Here is a 22161-nt window from a genome sequence, read left to right on the forward strand (position 1 = left end):
AACGTGAACTGTAAATAAGCAAAATAAGCCAACACCCTCGTCTTTTATCTTTTGGTCAGCACAGTAAGAGGTACTTCTAAGGGCAAAACATACTGAGTCGGAGTTCTTGATTAAGTTTCAAGTGACCTCAACTCGCTGGTCATTCCACACCTACCCAATGGCAAGGTTGTGAACAACCAACGTTGGGAAGACCGTGCTCTCCAGCAGTCGGTACACCTCGATCTGCCGCAGTGCAAAACATTAGTGTGTGTGTGTGCGGTTCCCGGACTCATGTTACATAACAATAAGAAGCGCGACAATAAGAAGAGCTGAGAACTAAAATGTCACTGTCTTGAAGTGAAGTGTACCATTTATTAAGTACCCACAAAATGGTGATGTCGATGTATCATGGAACAGTTACAGCACCAGCAATAAAGATACAACAGTAACAGCAGCTACTGTGTGATTAGCAGCAGAAGCACATGGAAGAGATGGCTATGTTGCCAACAGTGACATGAGAAGCAGCTACAAACATAGGTGGAAGCAGAGGGACCACCTACCGTGCTACGACAACAGTTGTTGGCTAGGAAACTATGACCAGGCACCATGCCCCCCCCCCCCCCCCCCCCCCCGCCACTGCCACTGGCCAGTACCTGTTCTACCTGCACGCTGAGTGCAGACAAGCTTGTACCTGCCTCCAGCCACAAGCCTGCCGCCACCCCCAGGGACTGTTTCCAGCAGTGCAAGTGAACCACGTGGCATTCAAAGCACCAGCCCTCTGGATGGATTGACCATCATTTTAGTTCACGTATATCAGAAGCCATTTAGTCACCATCTGGTCGACACAAGACTCCGCAAAATATGCACATGTGGCTGTTCTATTTGACAGATGCTCTACCAACCAGGTTAGCCATGTAATCGCAAACCCACCTGCCTCATGAAAGTACAAGTTATTAAATGGCAAGCTCATTCGGCACCTTTTCCTCTCAAACACATAATGCTTAAAACAATTGTTACACAGGAAGTAAATTGGCAATAGGAAGCTGTCACAGCTCCTACGACACCTCCACACCTTGGCCGGACCAGACACCCCAGACCCACTCCTACAATCCACACGGATGTCTCTCTTGCCAGTGGTGCATTGCAACCTGCTCTCGCTAACAAAAAATGAACTTGAGCTAGGTGGTTGAGATCATGGACACACTAACTGAGGCTGCGACTCTGCAAGTGATTACTACAATACCTGCCACAGACAGACTTGATGACATCACCTGGTTTCTTGATGAGTTGACATGGTGGGTCGTATCCCTTCGTGTTTACAAACAATGAAACCGCATGCCCTCACACAGACAATGTAGCCTTCGCTGGACCAGAACTAGTGTTTTTACCACCATTGTTTCAGCAACAGGGCAAGCAGATGCAGATCGCCATGTTCTTGGGTGGGAAATGTGAACAGCAGCTTCCCATGCCCAGTGGGCAAGTCTGCCATGACTGGCGCGCAGGCAACTATTGCTATGTTTGCGGGTAACAGACAGGACCATTAGGGTGCAATTTCTTGTGAATCCTGGCTTGGACGAATGTGTAGCTCCAAAGTACCTGATAAGGCAACTGTGACCATGGGCAAATTATGACTTGTCAGCTGCAAATGGTTCACTCACAGCTACATATGAATTTGTGACTTTATAGTTGACCATTGGTTTACGAAGGACATTCAAGTGGTGTTTTACAGTCAGAGACCTGACCTGTGATATAATTGGGCTGGATTTCCAGTCCTTCTATGACCTCATCCTGGATGTAAGGAATGCTTCCATTCCAGATAGGGTCATGTGCTTGCCACCCACACAGTGCAGCTACCTGTCAGTACACTTATTTGACATGCCACTGCCACAGGCGTGCTTGCTAAATGAGTTCCCCTCAGTCATGTGACCTGCTGGAGTGCCGTCATTGCCTCACCACTCAACAGAGAATCACATCAGGACCATGTCCAGTTCTGCTTTCTCAAGCCCAGATGGCTGTCCCTCCCCATAAACTATGCATCGCGAAAGCAATAATCCAAGCAGGCTCAGCACTGTCATCAAAAAGCAATTGGGCCTCTACCCTACACCTGGTATAAAACAAACCATTTATATGTTCCCATGTGGTGCGGCCTATTAGATGGTACAAGAGTACAGGCAGTGTGCAAGACTTGCCCCTTCTTGTCTGTATGATAATTTCTCAATGTTGTCACTGGACATAATTTGTATATCAGAGTGGCATCACCCCAGTCTGGAAATATTTACGAAGTGACATAGTAATGAAGTGTAATACTTGGTGTACTCTAAAAGATTACAGATTTGTCTGCAATTTCTATGAAATAATAAAAGAGGAAGGCAATTATGGTAACAGTAATAAATTAACAACTTAACAACTATTCATACATAGTATACAATAGAAATATTAAGTAGCTGATCTGCTGCCTGTGTGTACATAATACACCTTGGTCTACTTGAAAATGGACAAATCCACATGAAAAACAGTTATTCAACCTTCAGCATTGACAACTCATAATGCCCAAGTAAAGCTACTATCCCTGATTACAAAATGATTTTTGGGCAGAGTTCCAAAAAATTAAAATCAGTAGGTGAATACTGGTGATTTTTTTGTAGTATTTAACCATTTAAAACTTATCAAGAAAGCAGCGAACGGTGGACGAGCTACGAAAAAAACCAATTAACTGAAAATCAGTTGTTTCAGTGATAACTGCCATCCCTGTGCCTGGAGATTTTGTTTACCAACTGGTGGGGCACATAATTTTCTCGACGTTGGACAAAATGAAAGCTACAACCAAACACCAGTTGCAACAGATGACATCCATAAAACTGCAATAACTACGTCCTTTGGAGTGTTTGAATTCTCATACATGTTGTATGGCTTGTGGAATGCACCACAGACTTTTCAGCACTCTGTCGATAAAGTTTTGTGGGAACTGGACTCCTGCTTTGTATACATTGATAATGTGGTGGTCATACCATCATCCTCAGCAGAACATGAAAGACACCTACCGTATTTACTCGAATCTAAGCCGCATTTTTTTTCCGGTTTTTGTAATCCAAAAAACCGCCTGCGGCTTAGAATCGAGTGCAAAGTAAGCGGAAGTTCTGAAAAATGTTGGTAGGTGCCGCCACAAATGACTTCTGCCGTCGATTATATGTAGCGCTGCATAGGCATGCTTTGCAGCACAAAGATAAATACTAGCGCCAAAATCTCCGCGTCAGTAAATAAATTAAAAAAAAAGGGTGGAAGACAAGCCTTCTTCTCCGCCCTGAGTTTCGACCACTGCATTTTATACATTATCCAACGAAGTAAATACAAATTCCGTATCGTTCATCTTCGAATGTAGCAGCATTTCAATGTAGTACGAAAATCCGACTGGCAAGACTGTTTGGGATGTTTGTCAATATGGCCAACACTACGTTCTGAATTTATTCCTACCTGTGAGAAGAGATGGTTGCTAATAGGAACTTTTATGAATTGTGAATCACATACAGTATTCTCTTCGCCATAAGAATAATAAGAATATAAACATTTTGCCGTATATTCTTTCGTGTTTGCTGCTATCTCATTTAAATCCTATCTGCCGAATAAACTACGAAACTAGGGTGAGACAACAGCAAACGTGGAAGAATATACATGTCATGTCATGTCATGTTTATATTCGTATTATTCTTATGCCTAATAGTGATACAGGCAGAAATGAAGCACGACAATTGACTAGATTTTTAAATCTAAGATGACTAATTTCTGTGCAGAATGTAATGTACTAAAGAGGCGTCTGCAAAGATTTTCAAACAGAGAAAAATTTTCGCTAAACTCTCGTTCAGAACGTCTTCTATCAAAAGCAATATATTATTTGGTTCTTGTTGATCATTATCAAAGTAAGCAGCAGTGTAAGTAACAACAAATAGCAGTCTCTTGCCATTGTTTTGCTAATGAAACAATTCCTCTTTTTTTTAATTGTAAGCGGCGGTAGCGCGCACGAAAACAAGCCATGCCGCGAGCAGGGACAGGCCGTAAACACTCATTATCAGAATGCGACAAACAATTCATGACACAGTACAGTAATGCATTTTCAGCTTAGAGTGACGCAAACACCTATAACAAACAGAACGGCACTTACCAGATCAAAGCAAAATAAGCAATTAATTCAAATCAGACGAAGCACGTGAAAAAGGAAAGGTACACGTATATGTACGGACGGAGCGCGTGACGCATAGCAATGGCTACCTAGTAAAGCTTAACTGCTAAGCTTACGACTCGAGCCTACTGTAGCTGTATCGTCATTCATTCGACCTAAATTGTGTCTCATATTACAATGGACCAACTTTGTTTCGATTTGGAGGTGCGGCCAAAACTTTTCTCTCCCCTTGAATTTCGAGTCTCAAATTTCAGGTGCGGCTTAGATTCGGGAAAATTTTTTTTTCTTGATTTCGAGTCTTAATTTTTCAGGTGCGGCTTAGATTCGAGTGCGGCTTAGATTCGAGTAAACGGGGGGGTATGCATAGTTTTCCAAAGGTTTGATGACTACTCATCAATCCAGTGAACTGTACTATTGGTGTTAATGAAGTGACATTCCTTGGACCTTGGGTTTATGCTACCAATACTTATCTACCAGCTGAGCACATCACCACACTTACAGCTTATGCGGCTCCAAAAACATTGTGTGAAGTGCTTTGCTACCTGGGCCTCATAAAACTTTTACCATCGTTTTTTACCCTGAGCTGATGCAGCCCAGGTGCTACTCCATGCTATTCCTCACTTGCCCCAAATTATATGGCACCAAAACTGTCACTTGGATTGATGATCTGCAGGCAGCATTTGAAGCCTGTCAGACGAGTGACAGCAGCCACATGTATCTGCCCTTCTACAACTGAGCCGTAGTAAAATTTGCTGTTTCAAAGAGCTTGGCGCAGCGTGTAGTGTAAAGCAGTTGCCTTCTGTTTCTGGCGGTGGCACCGCTGTGGCAATCGCAGCTTTGGTGTCTCCCTCTGGTGGAAAAGGGGAAAGGTTGCCTGTTCACGTGCATTTAAGAGGCATGATAAGCTCGCTAGGGGAAGTAAGTCAGAGGCAGTTGGTCAGCCAGGGCAGTCTGTCAGCCTGGGTGAGTCTGGTCAGTTAGTCAGCCTGGGTGAGTCTGTGAGTCTGGTCAGCCAAGTTAGTCTGGGTCGGTCAGTGTGGGTCAGTCTGTAAGTCTGAGGCAGTGAGTCTGGAGGGGGAGGGGGGAGTCTGTCGGTCTCGGTGAGTCTAGTCAGTTGGTCAGGCGGAGTGAGTCTGGGTCAGTAACTCGTCACCGGTTGCTGGTCCGTCTCTCATTTGCATTTGTGCGGCAGTCAGTGTCTGTTTGTCGTCTGGAGTGCTAGTATGTGATAGGCCGCCAGTCTGCTCAAGTTTGTTTAGGCAATGGGCATTGGCGGTTGGATCGATCGGTTGATCGGTCACGCACTAGGACACAAGATGACTTGTCTGTCTTGAGTGTCGGCGCATGTGAGGTCACCACGGCAGTCCAGTGGGCCGCGCCGTATAGCAAGGGGTAGTGGCTTTGTGGCCGATATGAGAGCAGAAGGAGCCAACCTATGACATCAGTCTGCCCGGTGCGAGCTGCGACGCCGTAAGACCGGCGCGCTTTCCTGCATCCGTTGAAGCGGCTGGCAGCAGACGGTTCGGGACAGTCTTTTGGGGGTCCTGCGCCACGTCTTTGCCAGACATCGCAGTTTTAGAAGTTAAGTGATTTGTGATATGTTGTTTCATTTACTTGTTAAATTCTATTTGTTTTCTTGGTCAGTCTCTCGTCCCATTTGTTAGGCAGTTAGCGTCTGCCGGTCTGTATGTCGGTCTGCCATACGTTAATAGCTGCCTCTGTCATGTTTGTCGGATTCGGTGTTAACGAATTTATTGCTTAAAGGCCGAATTCTTGAAATATGTTTCTACCTTGCTTATCATCTTGGGGGGTGGTACATGTGTAAGGTAGAGCATGTTGTACATTTTATATAAGTCTGCATTTCATGGATAGTCATTTTAGGTTATAAGCTTGCCACCGTTCCACCGTAAGAGGCCTTTTTTAAAAAAAAATTCACTTTTGGTGGCAAATAATTTGAGGGTTGTACCATTTCCATTCCTCTTACGGGGTGCATAGTTTACATGTTTGTATGAGTTGTTAAAATTTTTGTTTAAAGTAATCTGGTGTGTTGCAGATTTGCACCAGTGTACTCTTTCAGAGGTTGTTGTGAGCGGTCATGACTACAGCCATGTTGAAAGGGAGCAGGCAAGCTTCTCAGCCCGAAGGCTCCTACTGTTAATATTGTTCTTGCCTCTAAATAAAACTGTAGCTTGATATTTCGAGGGTGTTTTTGCTTATAATTTTAAATGTTTTAAAAAGGCTTTTAGGAATAAAATCCACATTTGTTAAATTGTGACTTGATATTTCGAGTGTGCTTTTCCGCTTATAATTTTAAATCTGCTTTGGAAAGGCTTTAGGAATAAAATTTACATTTGTGAAACTGTGACTCGATATTTCGAGTGTGCTTTCTGCTTATAATTTTAAATCTGTTTTGAAAAGGCTTTAGGAATAAAATTCACATTTGTTAAACTGTGACTTGATATTTCAAGTGTGCTTTCTGCTTATAATTTTAAATCTGTTTTGAAAAAGCTTTTAGGAATAAATTCACATTTGTTAAAGGTAATTTTCCATCAGTTACTTCCTGGCAACTACTTCCACACTCATCTAGTGTGATTAAATGTGTCAATGTTCTTGATGAATCACCAGTAAATAAAGTAAATTCTTTAAGAAACGATTTTGAAAGTTTAAATTTTATGGTTCAACGACGACAGGTTTTCAATTCTCTGCGTGGACTCAAAAAGACATCCACAGCATTTTGTGTGACCCGGTAACCAGGACTGCCATATATGGACTCAAGACATGCACTGCCTGCCCGTGTGGAAAGTAACACGGCATGTACGAGCTCCACTCGGAAGTTCTTGACATTCTAAAGGCTCAATTTTTTCACACACACACACACACACACACACACACACACACCTGGACTTGGTAGGACCTCTTCCAGTTGGACATAGCTACTGGTACTGCCTCGTGGTGCTTGACAGGTACACCAAGTGGCCAAAGGTATTACCACTGGAAACACAAACCTGCCGAGGACAAGGTGCGTGCCTTCATCACTGGTTGGATTTCATATTTTGATTGTCTCCAGAAAGTGACTTCTGACTGGGGTACACAGTGGGAGGCAGAAATCTTTTGTGCAGTGACACAGCTGTACGGGATACACCTGACAAGGACATCATCGTATCACACAACAGTAAACGGCATTATGGAGTGCCTACACCATTCCTTGAAGGCAGCTATAATGTGCTGTGTGACAGACTTGTGGATTGACATCCTCCTGGTAGGGCTGTTGGGTTTGCACAGTGCATTAAAAGAAGACCTTCAAAGACATCACCAAACGAAATGATGTATGGTGAGCCTCTGTGTCTAACAGGAGAGTTTTTCAAGGAACAACCTTGCCCCCTGTTCCCTACTCAAATTTCCTCACAGAACTTTGGAAGCAAATGGAGGCCATGTGACCGAGCAGAACAACACAACAGAAAACAGGCTACCTTTGTTTTCAAAGATCTGGAAACAACGGAGCTTGCTTTCCTCCAACATCGTAAAGGAAGTGGCTGGTCTGCAGAGACAGGTCGAGGATATAGAATCAGTGCGTAGTGGGAATGTCCGTGATACTGATAAGTCGCATATATGCACAGTATTTAATAATCACTTTCGGAATATAGCAGGTGAACTAAATAGAAACCTAGTCCCAACAGGGAACCATATAGCGCTCTTAGAAAAAAGTGTTCCGAGACTGTTACCTGAAATGCTCTTCCATGATACTGACAAGAGGGAGATTGAGATAATAATTAAATCACTAAAGACCAAGGACTCTCATGGATATGACGGGGTATCTAGCAGAATACTGAAGTATTGTTCTATGTATGTTAGCCCAGTACTTATCCATATCTGTAGCTTTTCCTTTAGGAGTGCTCGGTTTCCTGACCCGATTAAAGTACTCGGTAGTGAAGCCACTTTACAAAAAGGGAGACATTGATAATGTTGACAATTTTAGACCTATTTCTATGCCATCGGTGTTTGCTAAAGTTATCGAGAAGGTTGTATATACAAGGTTGCTGGAGCATTTAAATTCACATAATTTGCTGTCAAATGTTCAGTTTGGTTTTAGAAATGGTTTAACAACTGAAAATGCTATATTCTCTTTTCCCTGTGAGGTTTTGGACGGATTAAATAAAAGGTTGCGAACGCTAGGTGTTTTCTTTGATTTAACGAAGGTTTTTGACTGTGTTGACCACAAAAAATTACTGCAGAAGTTGGACCATTATGGAGTAAGGGGAGTAGCTTACAATTGGTTTGCCTCTTACTTTAAGAACAGAAAGCAGAAGGTAATTCTCCGCAATATTGAGAGTGGTAGTGATGTTCAGTCCCAATGGGGCACTGTTAAGTGGGGCGTTCCCTAAGGGTCAGTGCTGGGGCCACTGCCGTTTCTTATTTATATAAATGATATGCCTTCTAGTATTACAGGTGATTCAAAAATATTTCTGTTTGCTGATAACACCAGCTTGGTAGCGAAGGATCTTGTATGTAATATTGAAACAGTATCAAATAATGTAGTTCATGAAATAAGAATGTGGCTTGTGGAAAGTAATTTGATGCTAAATCACAGTAAGACTCAGTTTTTACTGTTTCTAACTCACAATTCAACAAGAACCGATATTTTTATCAGACAGAATGGGCATATTATAAGTGAGACGGAACAGTTCAAGTTCCTAGGCGTTCGGATAGATAGTAAGCTGTTGTGGAAAGTCCATGCCCAAGATCTTGTTCAGAAACTAAATGCTGCTTTATTTACCATTAGAACAGTATCTGAAATAAGTAACAGTTCAACACGAAAAGTAGTCTACTTCGCATATTTTCATACATTTATGTCGTATGGTATTATTTTTTGGGGTAATTCTTCAGATTCGAAAAGGGTATTTTTGGCTCAAAAACGGGCTGTTCGAGCTATATGTGGTGTAAGTTCGAGAACCTCTTGTCGACCCCTATTCAATAGTCTGGGAATTCTGACATTGCCCTCACAGTATATATTTTCTTTAATGTCGTTTGTTGTTAGCAATATTAGCCTATTCCCAAGACTTAGCAGCTTTCTCTCAGTTAATACTAGGCACAAATCCAATCTGCATGTGGAATGCACTCCCTTGACTTTTGTGCAGAAAGGAGTGCAGTATTCTGCTGCATCCATTTTCAATAAGCTACCACAAGAACTCAAAAATCTTAGCAGAAGCCCTAACTCTTTTAAGTCTAAACTGAAGCGTTTCCTCATGGCTCACTCCTTCTATTCTGTCGAGGAGCTCTTGGAAGAGCTAAAAAATTATGCAAATTCCAGTGTTACATTGTTGATTTTCTTTATTTAAACTTACGACTTGTCACCTGAATCATCATCATCATCTTGGACAGTTTCCAGCCACTGGCTGGGTCTGTCGGGAACACAAGCCTCTCCATCGTGTTCTGTCTTTCCACCATTCCCCCTCTTCCACCTTCGTCCAGTTCTCTCCTCTTCTCGTCACACATTCCTTCACTCCCTTCACCCATCTATCTCTTGGTCTTCCTCTGGGCCTCTTCCCCTCCAGTTGCAGATCAAACATCCTCTTTGGAATTCTTCCCTCATCCATTCTCTTCATGCGTCCATACCACTACAGTCTTGATTTTTCTATCCTGTCCTGTACAGGTTCCTCCTTTAGTCTTTCCCTCACATACACATTTCACAATCTGTCTCGTCTTGTTACACCCAACCTGCTCCTCTGGAACTTCATTTCACTAGCCTGTATTCTACTTTTGTCGCTTTTGTGCATTACCCATGTCTCACTTCCGTATGCCAATATGGGGACAAAGTAGGTTCGGTATTAATTCCCTTGGATTTTTGTGGCACCTCCTTGCTCCAAATAAGCCCCCTAATGCATTTGTAGAATTGCCCTGCTTTTCTGCACCTTTCATTTATTTCCAATGTGTTTCCCCCCTTACTTTCAATCACGCTTCCCAGGTACTTGAAGTTCTCTACCACTTGTAGTTTTTCCCCTCCACAAGTTATATCCACATTTGGCCTATTCGTCTTCCTTGTTGTGACAATTATTTCACTTTTCTTTGCAGAGAAATGCATTCCATATTGTGCTGCCGTTGCCTCCCATGCATCTAACTGCTCTTGCACCTCCTTCTCGCAATTTCCCCATAACATCAGGTCATCGGCAAAAAGCACTGCTTTCATTTTATGATCTCCAATTGCATCTGACACTTGCTGTAGGATTTCATCCATAACAATAATAAACAATAAAGGCGAAAGTGCACTTCCCTGTCGTAGCCCATTTTCCAGCTTGAACCATGCAGTACGTTCCCTCCCCACTTTCACACAACTCTCACTTCCCTCATACATTTTTCTGACTTTTCGTGTTATCTCTTCATCTATCCCTTTTGCGTTCAGCACATCCCAGAGCTTGTCCCTACAGATACTGTCATACGCCTTCTCAATATCTAAAAAGGCCATGATTAAGTCCTTCCCGTACTCATAGTGCCTTTCCTGCAGTTGCCTTACCGCAAATATGAGGTCCGTTGTTGATCTTCCCGGTCTGAAACCGTACTGCTCCTCTTGCAGTCTACTTTCAATACTGCTTCTTATTCTCTTCTCCAGGATCTTTTCATAGATTTTTCCACAGTGGCATAGCAGGGTGATTCCTCTGTAGTTCTCACATCTCCTTTTATCCCCTTTCTTGAAGATCGGGACTATAATTCCTTTCTTCCAATCCTCAGGAATTCTGTTCTCCTTCCACACCACCCTCAGCACTCTGTATAGCCACTGGGTTCCTACTTCTCCTGCTGCTTGTATCATATCCACTGTTACTTCGTCCCAACCTGGTGCCTTGCCCGCTTTCATCCTCTTTATGGCTTCTTCCACTTCATTCCAAGTTAGATCATCAATTTCCCCACTATTATCATCGTCTGCTGCCTTAGGCTCTCCATCGCTGTTAGTTACCCGCTTGGCGGCATTCAACAGATCTTCAAAGCACTCCTTCCAAATCTTTTTGAGCTCATGCATTTCCTCCACAACTCTTCCATTATTATCCATGATCCTCAGGCACTCGCTTCTGTCTTTCCTCTTATTTCTTACCATGGTGTAAAGTACTTTTTTGTTCCCTTCACTGTCCTCTTCTAACATTCTTGTCCATTTTTCCATCCACTTCTTCTTCTCCGCCCTTACTATGGTCTGTGCCGCTTTCTTGCTTTCCTTATATTTTACCCTAGCTTCCTCTGTTCGGGTCTGGAACCATTCTCTGAAGGCTTTGTTCTTTCGAAGTACTGCCTCTTTACATATGTTGTTCCACCATGGGGTTTCCTTACTTCTCCTCTTTGTGCTAGTTCTTCCGCACACAATCTCAGCTGCCTCAACTAGGGCCCTCTTAAAATCTCCCCATTCTTCTTCCACTGTTCTCTGATCTTCCTTTGGCAGCTTCTTCCTGTTCAGTGTCTGGTACTGGGTCCTCCGTTCATCCTCTTTCAGCATCCATGTCACCTGAATATGTTTTTTTATGTTTCATTTTATCTGTTTCTAATATCGTGTTATAATTTCATGTATTGACTTGTTCCATGACCATGGAGACTTCTCCTTAATTTGGTCCCACGGAACAATAAATAAATAAATAAACATGTAGAGCACTGGAGCTGCTCTACCAAGACCCACAATCAGTTACAGGACAAAATGATAGAACACTCTATCTCCACAATAAAGGAGTAGTGGAAGCAGTAGTGCCATCGATCAGTGCAAGCCAGCTTATCTGAGTGTGGAAGATGCCGCCGAAATGCTGGCCATCACAAGATGCAGAACATCTGCCACCTTACAGCTGACAGCATTCCCATGTCATCCAGCACAGTGTCGCTCGTCTGGAAATTGACCAGACACTACCTGTCCAGATCCAGCAGTCACCTTGAAACACCAGCCAATCCACTGTTATCCAACCACAACAGGAACGCAGAAATGAAAAGTGAGGTTCTGTTTCGAGCCAGCAGACATTCTTAGTCCAAGTCAGTAAAAACATTTTTTTTTTCTCTTTTCCTTGTATGGGTGTGGCGTAGCAACCTCAGTTCGCAGATTACTCCACACATATCCATCGGCAATGTTGCAAACAATCAATGTTGGGAAGACTGCACTCTCCAGTGGTCCTGCCACAGCACAACATTGATGTGTGGGTCACCAGATACGCATTATGTAGCAATAAAAAAGGAGACTATAGTACTACATGTCGCATCAGTTGTGTATCTTGTTGTTTACTTACTAATGAAACATCATTATCTGAAAAGTGTACCATTTGTTAAGTACACGTAAGTTTATCCGAGTGTTGACAATATTTTAACTTATTATCCTGTTGGGCCTCACATAAATTTTACACACAGTGTTTCGTATAGTATACTGCCATTAATGTCCACTTCTGGTAAGAAAAGGTCATTCTCGCTTGTTGTTATTTCTTTGTATGATTAAGACTTACATTGTCTGGTGAGAACCAGCTGTACGCCTGTTCAGCAATCAGTTGAGCTGTGTGTGGTAGGTAAGGCTAAGTTTCAAACTGGTTCCTTGATTACGATGACTGTCATCAGCAAACATTATAGTTTATTCTCTAATGTACTTGAAAGATAATTTATTTTGGTTAAGAACAAGACCACATCCAGTACTGATTCTTTAGGGATCCCCACATGTTACATTCCCCCACTATGATGTTAGTTTCATTCCTGCAACATAGTCTGTCCAGCAAAGACTCCATCCATGTCAGAGGGATACCAAGACATTTTAATTTGCCAAGTAAAATTTTGTAGTACACACAGTAATAGGTTTTGACAAGGTCACAGAACGTACCAACTGGATAGTTTTTCTTGCTTAGTTATGCCAAAAACTTCACTGGCTACATCTTGTATGGCTCCCTTTATGGAGAATATTTTACGGAAGGCAAAGTGAAAGCCTACTAGTTGGGTTCAGAAAAATGAGTCAGTGTGCTACCATAGGCTAATTTCTCAGAAACATTTGAAAAGCCTGGAGAGAGTGAAATGGGTCTGTTAACAGAGGTTGTTTGCCTCTGCAATTTTATAGATGGTGTTACTACAGCTTATTCAAGACTGGGGGAAGGTTTGAAGGCAGGGCATGTCACTCAGACCCTAAGATGAAAGGGACCTACCTGTTTTGAGGATAATGGGAGACCTTGCATTTTTTACAGTATTAATAACAGATGAGAGGATATTAGAATACTGGTGGTATTGGAGTTTCAACTCTTAAATTTAGCCTGGTCTGTGCAGTTTTACACAGGTTTGTTTTAGGTGAAAACAAGATTCAAAGTGCTGTAGAAATACGTTTAAGAAAGAGTTAAATTTTCCAGCAACACACACTGCTTCTTATTATTTGTCTACATGCTGTGTTGAGTCACTGTTTATGTTTCTGTGATACCTTCTTTCTATGATCTGAACCTAACTGGTCAGCATTTAAATCTGGGCCAGATAAACCATTTATTACTGCTTTTATACGTACATCACTGAATATATGTGAATTTACCTCGAAATGTAATCTTATGTCATAAAGCCATAGAGGCTTTTTTTTAAGTGTAGAGAACAGCAAACTAAATGAATTACTCTTTGAAGAGCCACTGGACACAAATGGATCCTCATATCGAAGCACAGCAAATGTTGAATACTTGCCAATACACTCCACATTCACTATATACAACATATTTGACTTTTGGGCGCTGATAACCTCGATGTTGAGTGCCCATTAGCCCCAACACACACACACACACACACACACACACACACACACCTGACTTTTCACTATTGGAACAAGTAACCAAACATCATCAGAAACTTACTTCTTGTGGTCCTCCAGTTTCATCATCATTCTTCTTCATTACGAGCTGGGCGTGACCACCTGGTACAAGCTTCTGAAACACTTCACTGAAGTATTTTGATACCTGCTTGAATGTGAACTCTATAGCTTCATATTTACGTTGCTCCAAAACTGACATGAGTTCCTTAATTTTTTCATCTCTGAAATATAAACAATAATTTTACACTAACAAAGCAAAATGTTTGTTCAGATAATATGAAACTACTGTACAACCTAGTTTCTACCGACACTGACATGTTTTCACAACTTGGTGCATATAGGGTGTAGAGAATGGGATTACAGTCTTGTTGCTTGATTTATCTATGTTGCAGTCATATATCACTGGAAGTGGTCAGATAATCAAAAGTAGTAGAAAAAGTTATGGTTTACTCTGATTTAACGTTACATATTATAACAAATGCTTTATGATACAATCAGAAGCAATAATTGCATGCTTCTTTTTGTCTAAATCATTCTAGATGTTGAACATGGTGGCTGTGATAAAATCAGGGGCAATGGGCAGTGTGCTTGAAAAATGAGAGCAGTCACCTTAAACTTTTTCTAAAACTTTTCATTTTCTCATGAACCAGCTTTCAAGCTACTGCAGGCCCATTATCATATAGTAGGTATTTACAGCAACTTTTTATGGAACAGAATGTCTGAAACTAGGAGCAGAGGTGAATACAAAAGTGATAAAACAATTACATGCCTGCAATGTGAACTCTCTATTGCACGTTAACACTTCGAGGACTGGGCTAGGATGCTGTTTGACTGGCTGATATCGTGCATTTTCAGTTTTTCTGAATTTTGTGTACCAGGCACTACTGCACAGAACTAAGTCTGCTTACTGCATATGAAAGAATAGTCTTTTTTTCCCTACGAAATGGTGCAATGAAACACAGCCTTTTTCAGTGACAATATTTTTTATATTGAAGGACAATACATTCTTTTCACACAAACATTTTTTCCATCTTTTGTTTCCAAAAGGAGATAGGATTAGAAGTTGTCAGTCCTTTATATGAAACTGTCTTTGTCAAAAACAGACGACACACACACACACACACACACACACACACACACACACACACACACAGAGATATGACTGCAGTCTCAGGCAACTGTAGCCTTGCCCCGAGACTGCAGTCATGTATGTGTGCGTTGCGTTTGTGTGAGCGAGTGTGTGTACGTGTGTGTATTTTTGACAAAGGCCTTATGGGCCGAAAGCTTTATTTGTGACAGTCTTTTTGTTGTGCCTATCTACGACTCAGCATCTCTGCTATATGGTAAGTAGCAACTTTCCTTTTCATAATTAGTTTCAATTAGTATTTGTTCAGCTTCAGATCTACATAGCTAAGTGTGCAATCTATCATGCCCATACAGAATTACACACAGAATACTGTGATAAATCAGTATTCTGATGTGTAACTTCGTATGGAAACAAAAGAAATTTCATTATATATTGATTGAAACTAATCATAAAAAGAAATTTGCCTACAGAAACAACAAAATAAAGGACAAATTGTAAATGCAATTTTGTTATTCTGAACTAGTTATGGTTGCACTTGATACGAAATAAAAAGTTCCTGCAAATACCCACCATCTGATGAGTCTGTAGTAGCTCAAAAGTTGGCTAATGTGCAATTTAAGAAAGTTCTAAGAAAATTATGAAAAGTTTTGTTGAAATTTCCATTCAAATCATTTAGTATAATTTTTTGTTGTATTCTTAAGAGAGAATCGTTCTACTGTCCCGTTTCAGAGAAAGGATGCTGGCTGGCAGCAGTGTAATCATAAAAATGATCTTGAATGGTGCTGGACTGTGGTGTGATAAGGGTCAGCTGCTGTATAGCATCTATGCATGTCATCTACTGCGGTTGCAGTAGGATTGTTCCTTCCCATAGCCTGTATCTGCGACACTGAAATACATGCCAAAATTAATTTGGGTGCCCCAGTACTCTACCCACTGCCATTGTTGCCTTTCATTGTTTTGCAGTTACACATGAATAGAGATTTTTTCTTTAAGTTCAGCAGTACAGATGCTGCACTGATGTTATAACAACACTGTGATGAAACACAGCTACTGCTGTTACTTATTATTTTTTGAACAAACACAGACCTTACCTTAGTTTCCCCCATTGTTTCTTCATGGTCCTAATAGTCAGACACCATGTATGCAACATCCTAAATAATGAATGATTTGAGTAATTTCAGCCAAATCATCAAGCTTCAATGCTAAAGATTTGCTCCAACAAACGAGGTTAAAATGAAGAATCACATTTAAATTATAAATGTGGCCTGGTGTCAATTTCTCTGTCAAAAATGCACTCAAAATATTCCTTTCAGTCAGAATAAATTGATGAGCACTATACAAAGTTTCAAAAGATTCCATTCATTCCTGAGTAGTGGTGAAGTTCATGTCAGGACATGCCTGAGCACCATACTACATGAATAATTTCAATTTTTGCTTTTTTTACTATCTCTCTGCCCTCCAAACAATCTTTGTACATTATTTTGATTCACTGGCACTTTCTCAGTATACACACCTTACTTGATAGTTATTTCACTACACTCCTGAATTGTTTTTGCAGCAAAACAAAAAATGCATATTAAGTTACTGAAATCACTGTAAAATACAGCATGTGGTAGTGACGGCTGTCACCCAACAAAAATTTTTCAGTTGATAGGATAGAATTGCTGCCTCAAGATGCTCTCTTTTCAAAAAGCTATTTTCAAATGATATTTGGCTGCAACATAGATAAATCAAGCAACAAGACTGTAATCCCATTCTCTACACCCTATATGCACCAAGTTGAGAAAATATGTCTTTCGTGCTTAACAACACAGATAGAATGGAAGTAAATGTATTTGTTTATTGTGATTAAATATAGTTACACTATGAAAGGATGGACAACAAAAACATGGCACATCATAGACTGTTGATTGTAATGAATTTAACATAGTTTAGTTTTGAACGATGATCACTATTTATGTTAATCGTGTTTCAACATTACCTAATGGAATCTTTCCAGAATCATATTCCTATTAAACCATTCCAAAAAAACAGAAGAAATCTAAATACTAGAAAGATGGGTGATAATTATGGGTAAATGATGGAATAAGAGCATAGTGGGAGAACGTTATACATGGAGATTGATGGCAAAGGTGATGCGGACTGCAGTATTCTTCAGATCCCGAGCTCGGTCAGCATCAATGTATAGTGAAGGAACTTAAAATTTTCAACAGCGCCTCAATTTTTCAAGCAATTTTCAATAGGAGAAGGATGTAGACTGCAAATGTCTACCTTGGTTACATAAATTGGATGTGCAGTGTGCAAGTTGAATTAACAGTGACAAGTCAAGGCGTGAATTAATTAATCATAAGAACTATTTCCAACAGGATAGCATTAATACATGACTGTTATTAATGAAAGAGGGTTAGCTAATACAAATGACACTAGAAACAACTGAAAGAAAAAATTCAAATTTGAATGCAGACACTAAATTGTGAGGTGCACAAATGGACAACAATACAGTTAATATCGTACAAAAGGATAATATAACTAACCAGTTTTTATGAGAAATAAATCAAGAATTGAAGGCAGATAATTGACAGCTGAGAGTAGATTTGAACAAACAACTAGATGAATAATGATAAAAATTTGAGGGCAGATATAAACATTTGAAAGTGCAAAATTCCTGAATTGTTGGAGTGTTCAAAAAGAGCTATTTTAAGAAACTACAAAAAAACTTTCGTTAAGCTGATAAGATTAGGACTTAAACTGAGCTGCTTCCATATACATAAGTCAGCTTTAGTGTTGCATGAGATCACTTTATGAAAACAAACAAGAATACAAATTTGTACTACAAGGGGAGCATATTATTAATATATACTTATATTATGAGGGGAGGGTATTATTAAATCTACTTTCGAATAGTTTATCATACAGCATCAAAACACTTACATAAGCGATACAACATGGTGAGGAGGTTGGGGGGAGTAACCTACAATAACTGAGTCTCTCTCTCTCTCTCTCTCTCATGCAGCACATGAGACCCACTTAATCATTCTTCTTTAAATTTTGTATTAATTACAAATACTGTTGCAATATGTGCACAAAAACTTACAAGAATTCATGAACTCACGATGCTTCAAGAGCAAAGGGAAAATGCAAAGCAAACTATAATGTTAACTAGCATGAACTTTTCTGAATTTGTCATTTTATAATATCAAAGCCATGTTATCACATGAATCAAAAATAATTTTTTCCTAATATGAAAATGGATACTCACCCCCTGTCGAGTTCTTCTTTGCGCTTCATTAATTTTTCTTTCTGATCTGAGAAACTCATAAACTGATCAAGAGCCTTCTTGTTAACATGGCTGTATTTTTTTAGCTGGCTGTTTGCTTTCTCCATTTCTTTAAAGAGCTGCAAAAACACACACAAAGTTTAACATGTATATAATATAAACAAAATACCTTAAGTAACAGCACAAAATTTGTGGAGAGGACAAATAATTGTAAAATGCATAATTCCTGTGTATCAGAAATGTCCCATACAAGACATTAAAGTAGATATTTTCAGCTTGTCTGTGGTATGTATACTTCATAGCATGTAATGTTAAAATATCGATGTTGTATGAGCTGTAAAACAACATACTTAAACAGGATGTATACGTGGACAAGGAAAAAAAATTCCCGGATTTTTCCCGGTTAAAAATACACTTTCTCCCGGATGACAGTATATTTTCCCTTATCAACCCTTTGAATGGTTATAGTTTTATGCACGGGCGTACAATTTTCAGGCACTTTAGAAAATGAAACTCAGGGAAAAAGACAAGTTTCGGAAATATCTTTGATGTGCAGCAACATGTATGCTGCGTATTTTTGTATTACGAAAGCATACATTGGAATTCCACCAAACACCTCATGTTACTTTCCGAATCATTGAAATCGAGATTTCGATGCACTTTTGTAAGCCGTTCGTAGCTCATGTCACATGATCTCACCAGTCGATGACAGCGGATATTCACGTGATGTAGTCAGCCAACAGCAACATCACTGTTAAGTAGCACGAACACACGAACAGGGAAAGTTAATAAAATGGCTCTGAGCACTATGTGACTTAACTTCTTAGGTCATCAGTCACCTAGAACCTATAACTAATTAAACCTAACTAACCTAAGGACACCACACACATCCATGCCCGAGGCAGGATTCGAACCTGCGACCGTAGCGGTCGCTCGGTTCCAGACTGTAGAGCCTAGAACCACACGGCCACTCCGGCCGGCCGGAAAGTTAATAGTTTAAATTAATATATATAGTGTTGCTACAAGAAAAGAAAAGCTTTCACATATAATATTGGTCTCAAGCTGCAAGAGAAGCTAAGCTTTCGCATATACTGTTGATCTTTTTGCGTGTGTTACACTTTAAGATATATCACACAAATGTGCCAGTAAAATTTTTAATAATGACGTAAATGTCTGATCTTCAGGGTTCGAAATTCTTCTAAATGGCTCGTCATCAAAGAGTTAATTTTTAAATAAGAGTCAAACGCTCTGTGATTTTATAAATTCATGGTACATTCTTGCACATAGTTCAACTTACGTAAAAGGAAATTTACTTTGAAAGTAGCGCTTTTCAAGCCACTATTAGCAAAATTTTCCCACGACCTGTTAGAAATAGGTTCGTTTCAGAAGTTGCCAGGGAGCGCAGATAACAGGCGACACCAAGCTTGGGTAGCTATCATGATGTAGGAAGCCCCTATGTACGTACGTGTAAAACACTGAAAGATCATACATTAAGTCATAAAAGAAACAAGACACCAGAGGATACTGCAAGAGCATCAGAACTTCGTGAACTATATTAAAATGCGCACATTGAAAGTGCATACAGGGCACGTTCGTATGTCCAGATTCCCAATGAAGTAGACCTCGACCTGATATTAAGCTTTTCAGTGTGGTTTTTGGGATGTAAATTTTCTTGAAGTACCAGTATTGTATTATATCATGTTTGGTTCTTTATTATGGCATAATGCCATACGTGCTATAAAATGAAAACGTGCACTTGAAATGCAGTGAACAGTTGAAACTAGCCATTACTGTGGAAAAGGTTAACAAAAGTCAAATTTCTTTAGCAAACAGACAAAAATAACTTCATTGTTCCGCAAGGCGATTAATGTTTGACTGTCAGGAAGGTGGAAATAAAATAAAATCTGAAACTAATGACATATTTCAACCTTCCGTAATTATGTGAATGTGTTTTAATTCACTTGATAGCTCCCAGCCACAGATATCCGTTTTGTTTTTATTTGACGTGAGAGTAAACGAAGAGGAAACAGCAAAATCACTAAATGTAAACGCGGGTCACGTGGAGACTACCCACTATAACTCAGACTGCTCTGTGCGTCAGCCCGGATCTACGACATTTGCGAACCGGGTCGATACTAAAAAAAAATCGAATTTTCAAAATATGTTCATCTTGTAGCGCACATATTTCCGAAAAGTCAGAAACAGAAAACATATGTACTGGAGGAAATGTAAGACATTTTATTTGGTCGCAAGTATGTCAAAGCGCAGTGCCACGCCTATTAATAAAGCATTTTTCTACTGCACGTCCAAACTATATTCAAGAGAGTGGAAACTGAAATGTCCTATGGTGTCTCTCCTGCTCCCAGTCGGCTGGTTTAACAGCCTGCCCCTCTTTTAAAAAAATCTCACAATTAATAGCGGATGGGATTATTTGTAATCTAGAGAACAAGAACTCTTCAGGAAATCTGAACTCTTTATTGCTTATTAGTTAATAACTTGTTGTTTTGTGTGACATAAAATTAAATATAGGCTACATAAAACCAATAAAGACAAGAGAAATTATGCATTTCTTCAATCCTTAGCTCCTAGCATTTTTTTTCTCTAACTTTGCTACAGCTTTTCTGTGAAAGAATCTATTACGTCACCAAAATTCGTCAAACATTTTGTTACATGAAAAATCAAAATGTCATTATCTAATACTAATACAAATAATACCGAAGACTGGTGTGGTTTCTCGATCCGATTATGTCTATTTTGTCACTGTCTGCTAGATAAAACAAAATAGGCCTTTCTAATATGGCAGCAATTTTGTAACACACCAAATAAACGAGACTGTTTTGGCACAAACGGCCATTTTTATAACACGATAGAATACAACCCAATAAGTACCAATATCAAATGCCTATTAAACATACTACAAGCAAAAAACTTTATGTTAGGAAATAATTTCACATTTCATTCATACGCACCAGCTTATCAAGCATGAGATCGAAAAGTAGTATTACGAAATTTTTATATAAATTTGGAATCGTCTTATTCTTCCATAATTTGTGTGATGTCCCCGTTTCTTCTCCTTCCTCGTTCTAACAAACAATCTTGTCATCACCAATTCTGTAGCTATTGCTGCCACTGTCAAAATTTGTTCGCTGATTAACTTCACTAACCCTGCCAGAATCACAGGTTTAGTTATCCCACGATTATTTTCCGGTTAGGCGTTATTACGTGTTCGAACAACACATTTTCCGCGTTACTTCCAGAATAGAACTGGAGTGGCTGCTAGCCAGGGACTGTACTACTGGTCCTTACTAGTGTAGCGATCTGGGCAAAAATTTTCTGTCAAAATTACATTTTCTTGGATACACCGAGAAGATAATACATAATCTTTCTCACCTGTTATTCCTGTCAGTCATTAATTTCCATTCTGGTAGTCTGAATCTATGGATTTCGCTAGTAATTATAACAATGCTGATCATTCGCAAACCCAATCAACCACATATTCAGACAGCGATTGGCATTCATCCGTTCGGCTTTACTCCCTCAGCTCGTATAGCCCCGTCCCCTTTTGTCTGAGGAAAGTTTATTTCTAGATGCGACGAGGATTCTCCTGACAGAGATATCACGTACACTATGCATGCATTCAAAAGTCAACTTATGATTCATTCTGAAATCAACTTAAAATGTGCTCAAAAACCAACAGGGAAGCGTTTCAAAATCATATGAATAATCATATCAATATAATGGAAGGAAACATTCCACGTGGGAAAAATTATATATAAAAACAAAGATGAGGTGACTTACCGAACAAAAGCGCTGGCAGGTCGATAGACACACAAACAAACACAAACATACACACAAAATTCAAGCTTTCGCAA

General features: G+C 40.0%; 1 protein-coding gene across 1 annotated transcript in view; it reads right to left on the reverse strand.

The window, feature by feature from the left end:
- Window positions 1–22161, reverse strand: part of LOC124792692 (structural maintenance of chromosomes protein 3) — a 205756-nt gene that overhangs the window by 25471 nt on the left and 158124 nt on the right. The window contains exons 22-23 of the mRNA XM_047257959.1: window positions 18272–18408; window positions 13969–14146 (exon numbers count right to left, since the gene is read on the reverse strand). Of these exons, the coding sequence (XP_047113915.1) occupies window positions 13969–14146; window positions 18272–18408 (315 nt within the window). The remainder of the gene's footprint in view (window positions 1–13968; window positions 14147–18271; window positions 18409–22161) is intronic.

The sequence above is a fragment of the Schistocerca piceifrons genome, chromosome 1 (genome assembly GCF_021461385.2).
Source record: "Schistocerca piceifrons isolate TAMUIC-IGC-003096 chromosome 1, iqSchPice1.1, whole genome shotgun sequence".
NCBI classification, from domain to species: Eukaryota; Metazoa; Arthropoda; class Insecta; order Orthoptera; family Acrididae; genus Schistocerca; species Schistocerca piceifrons.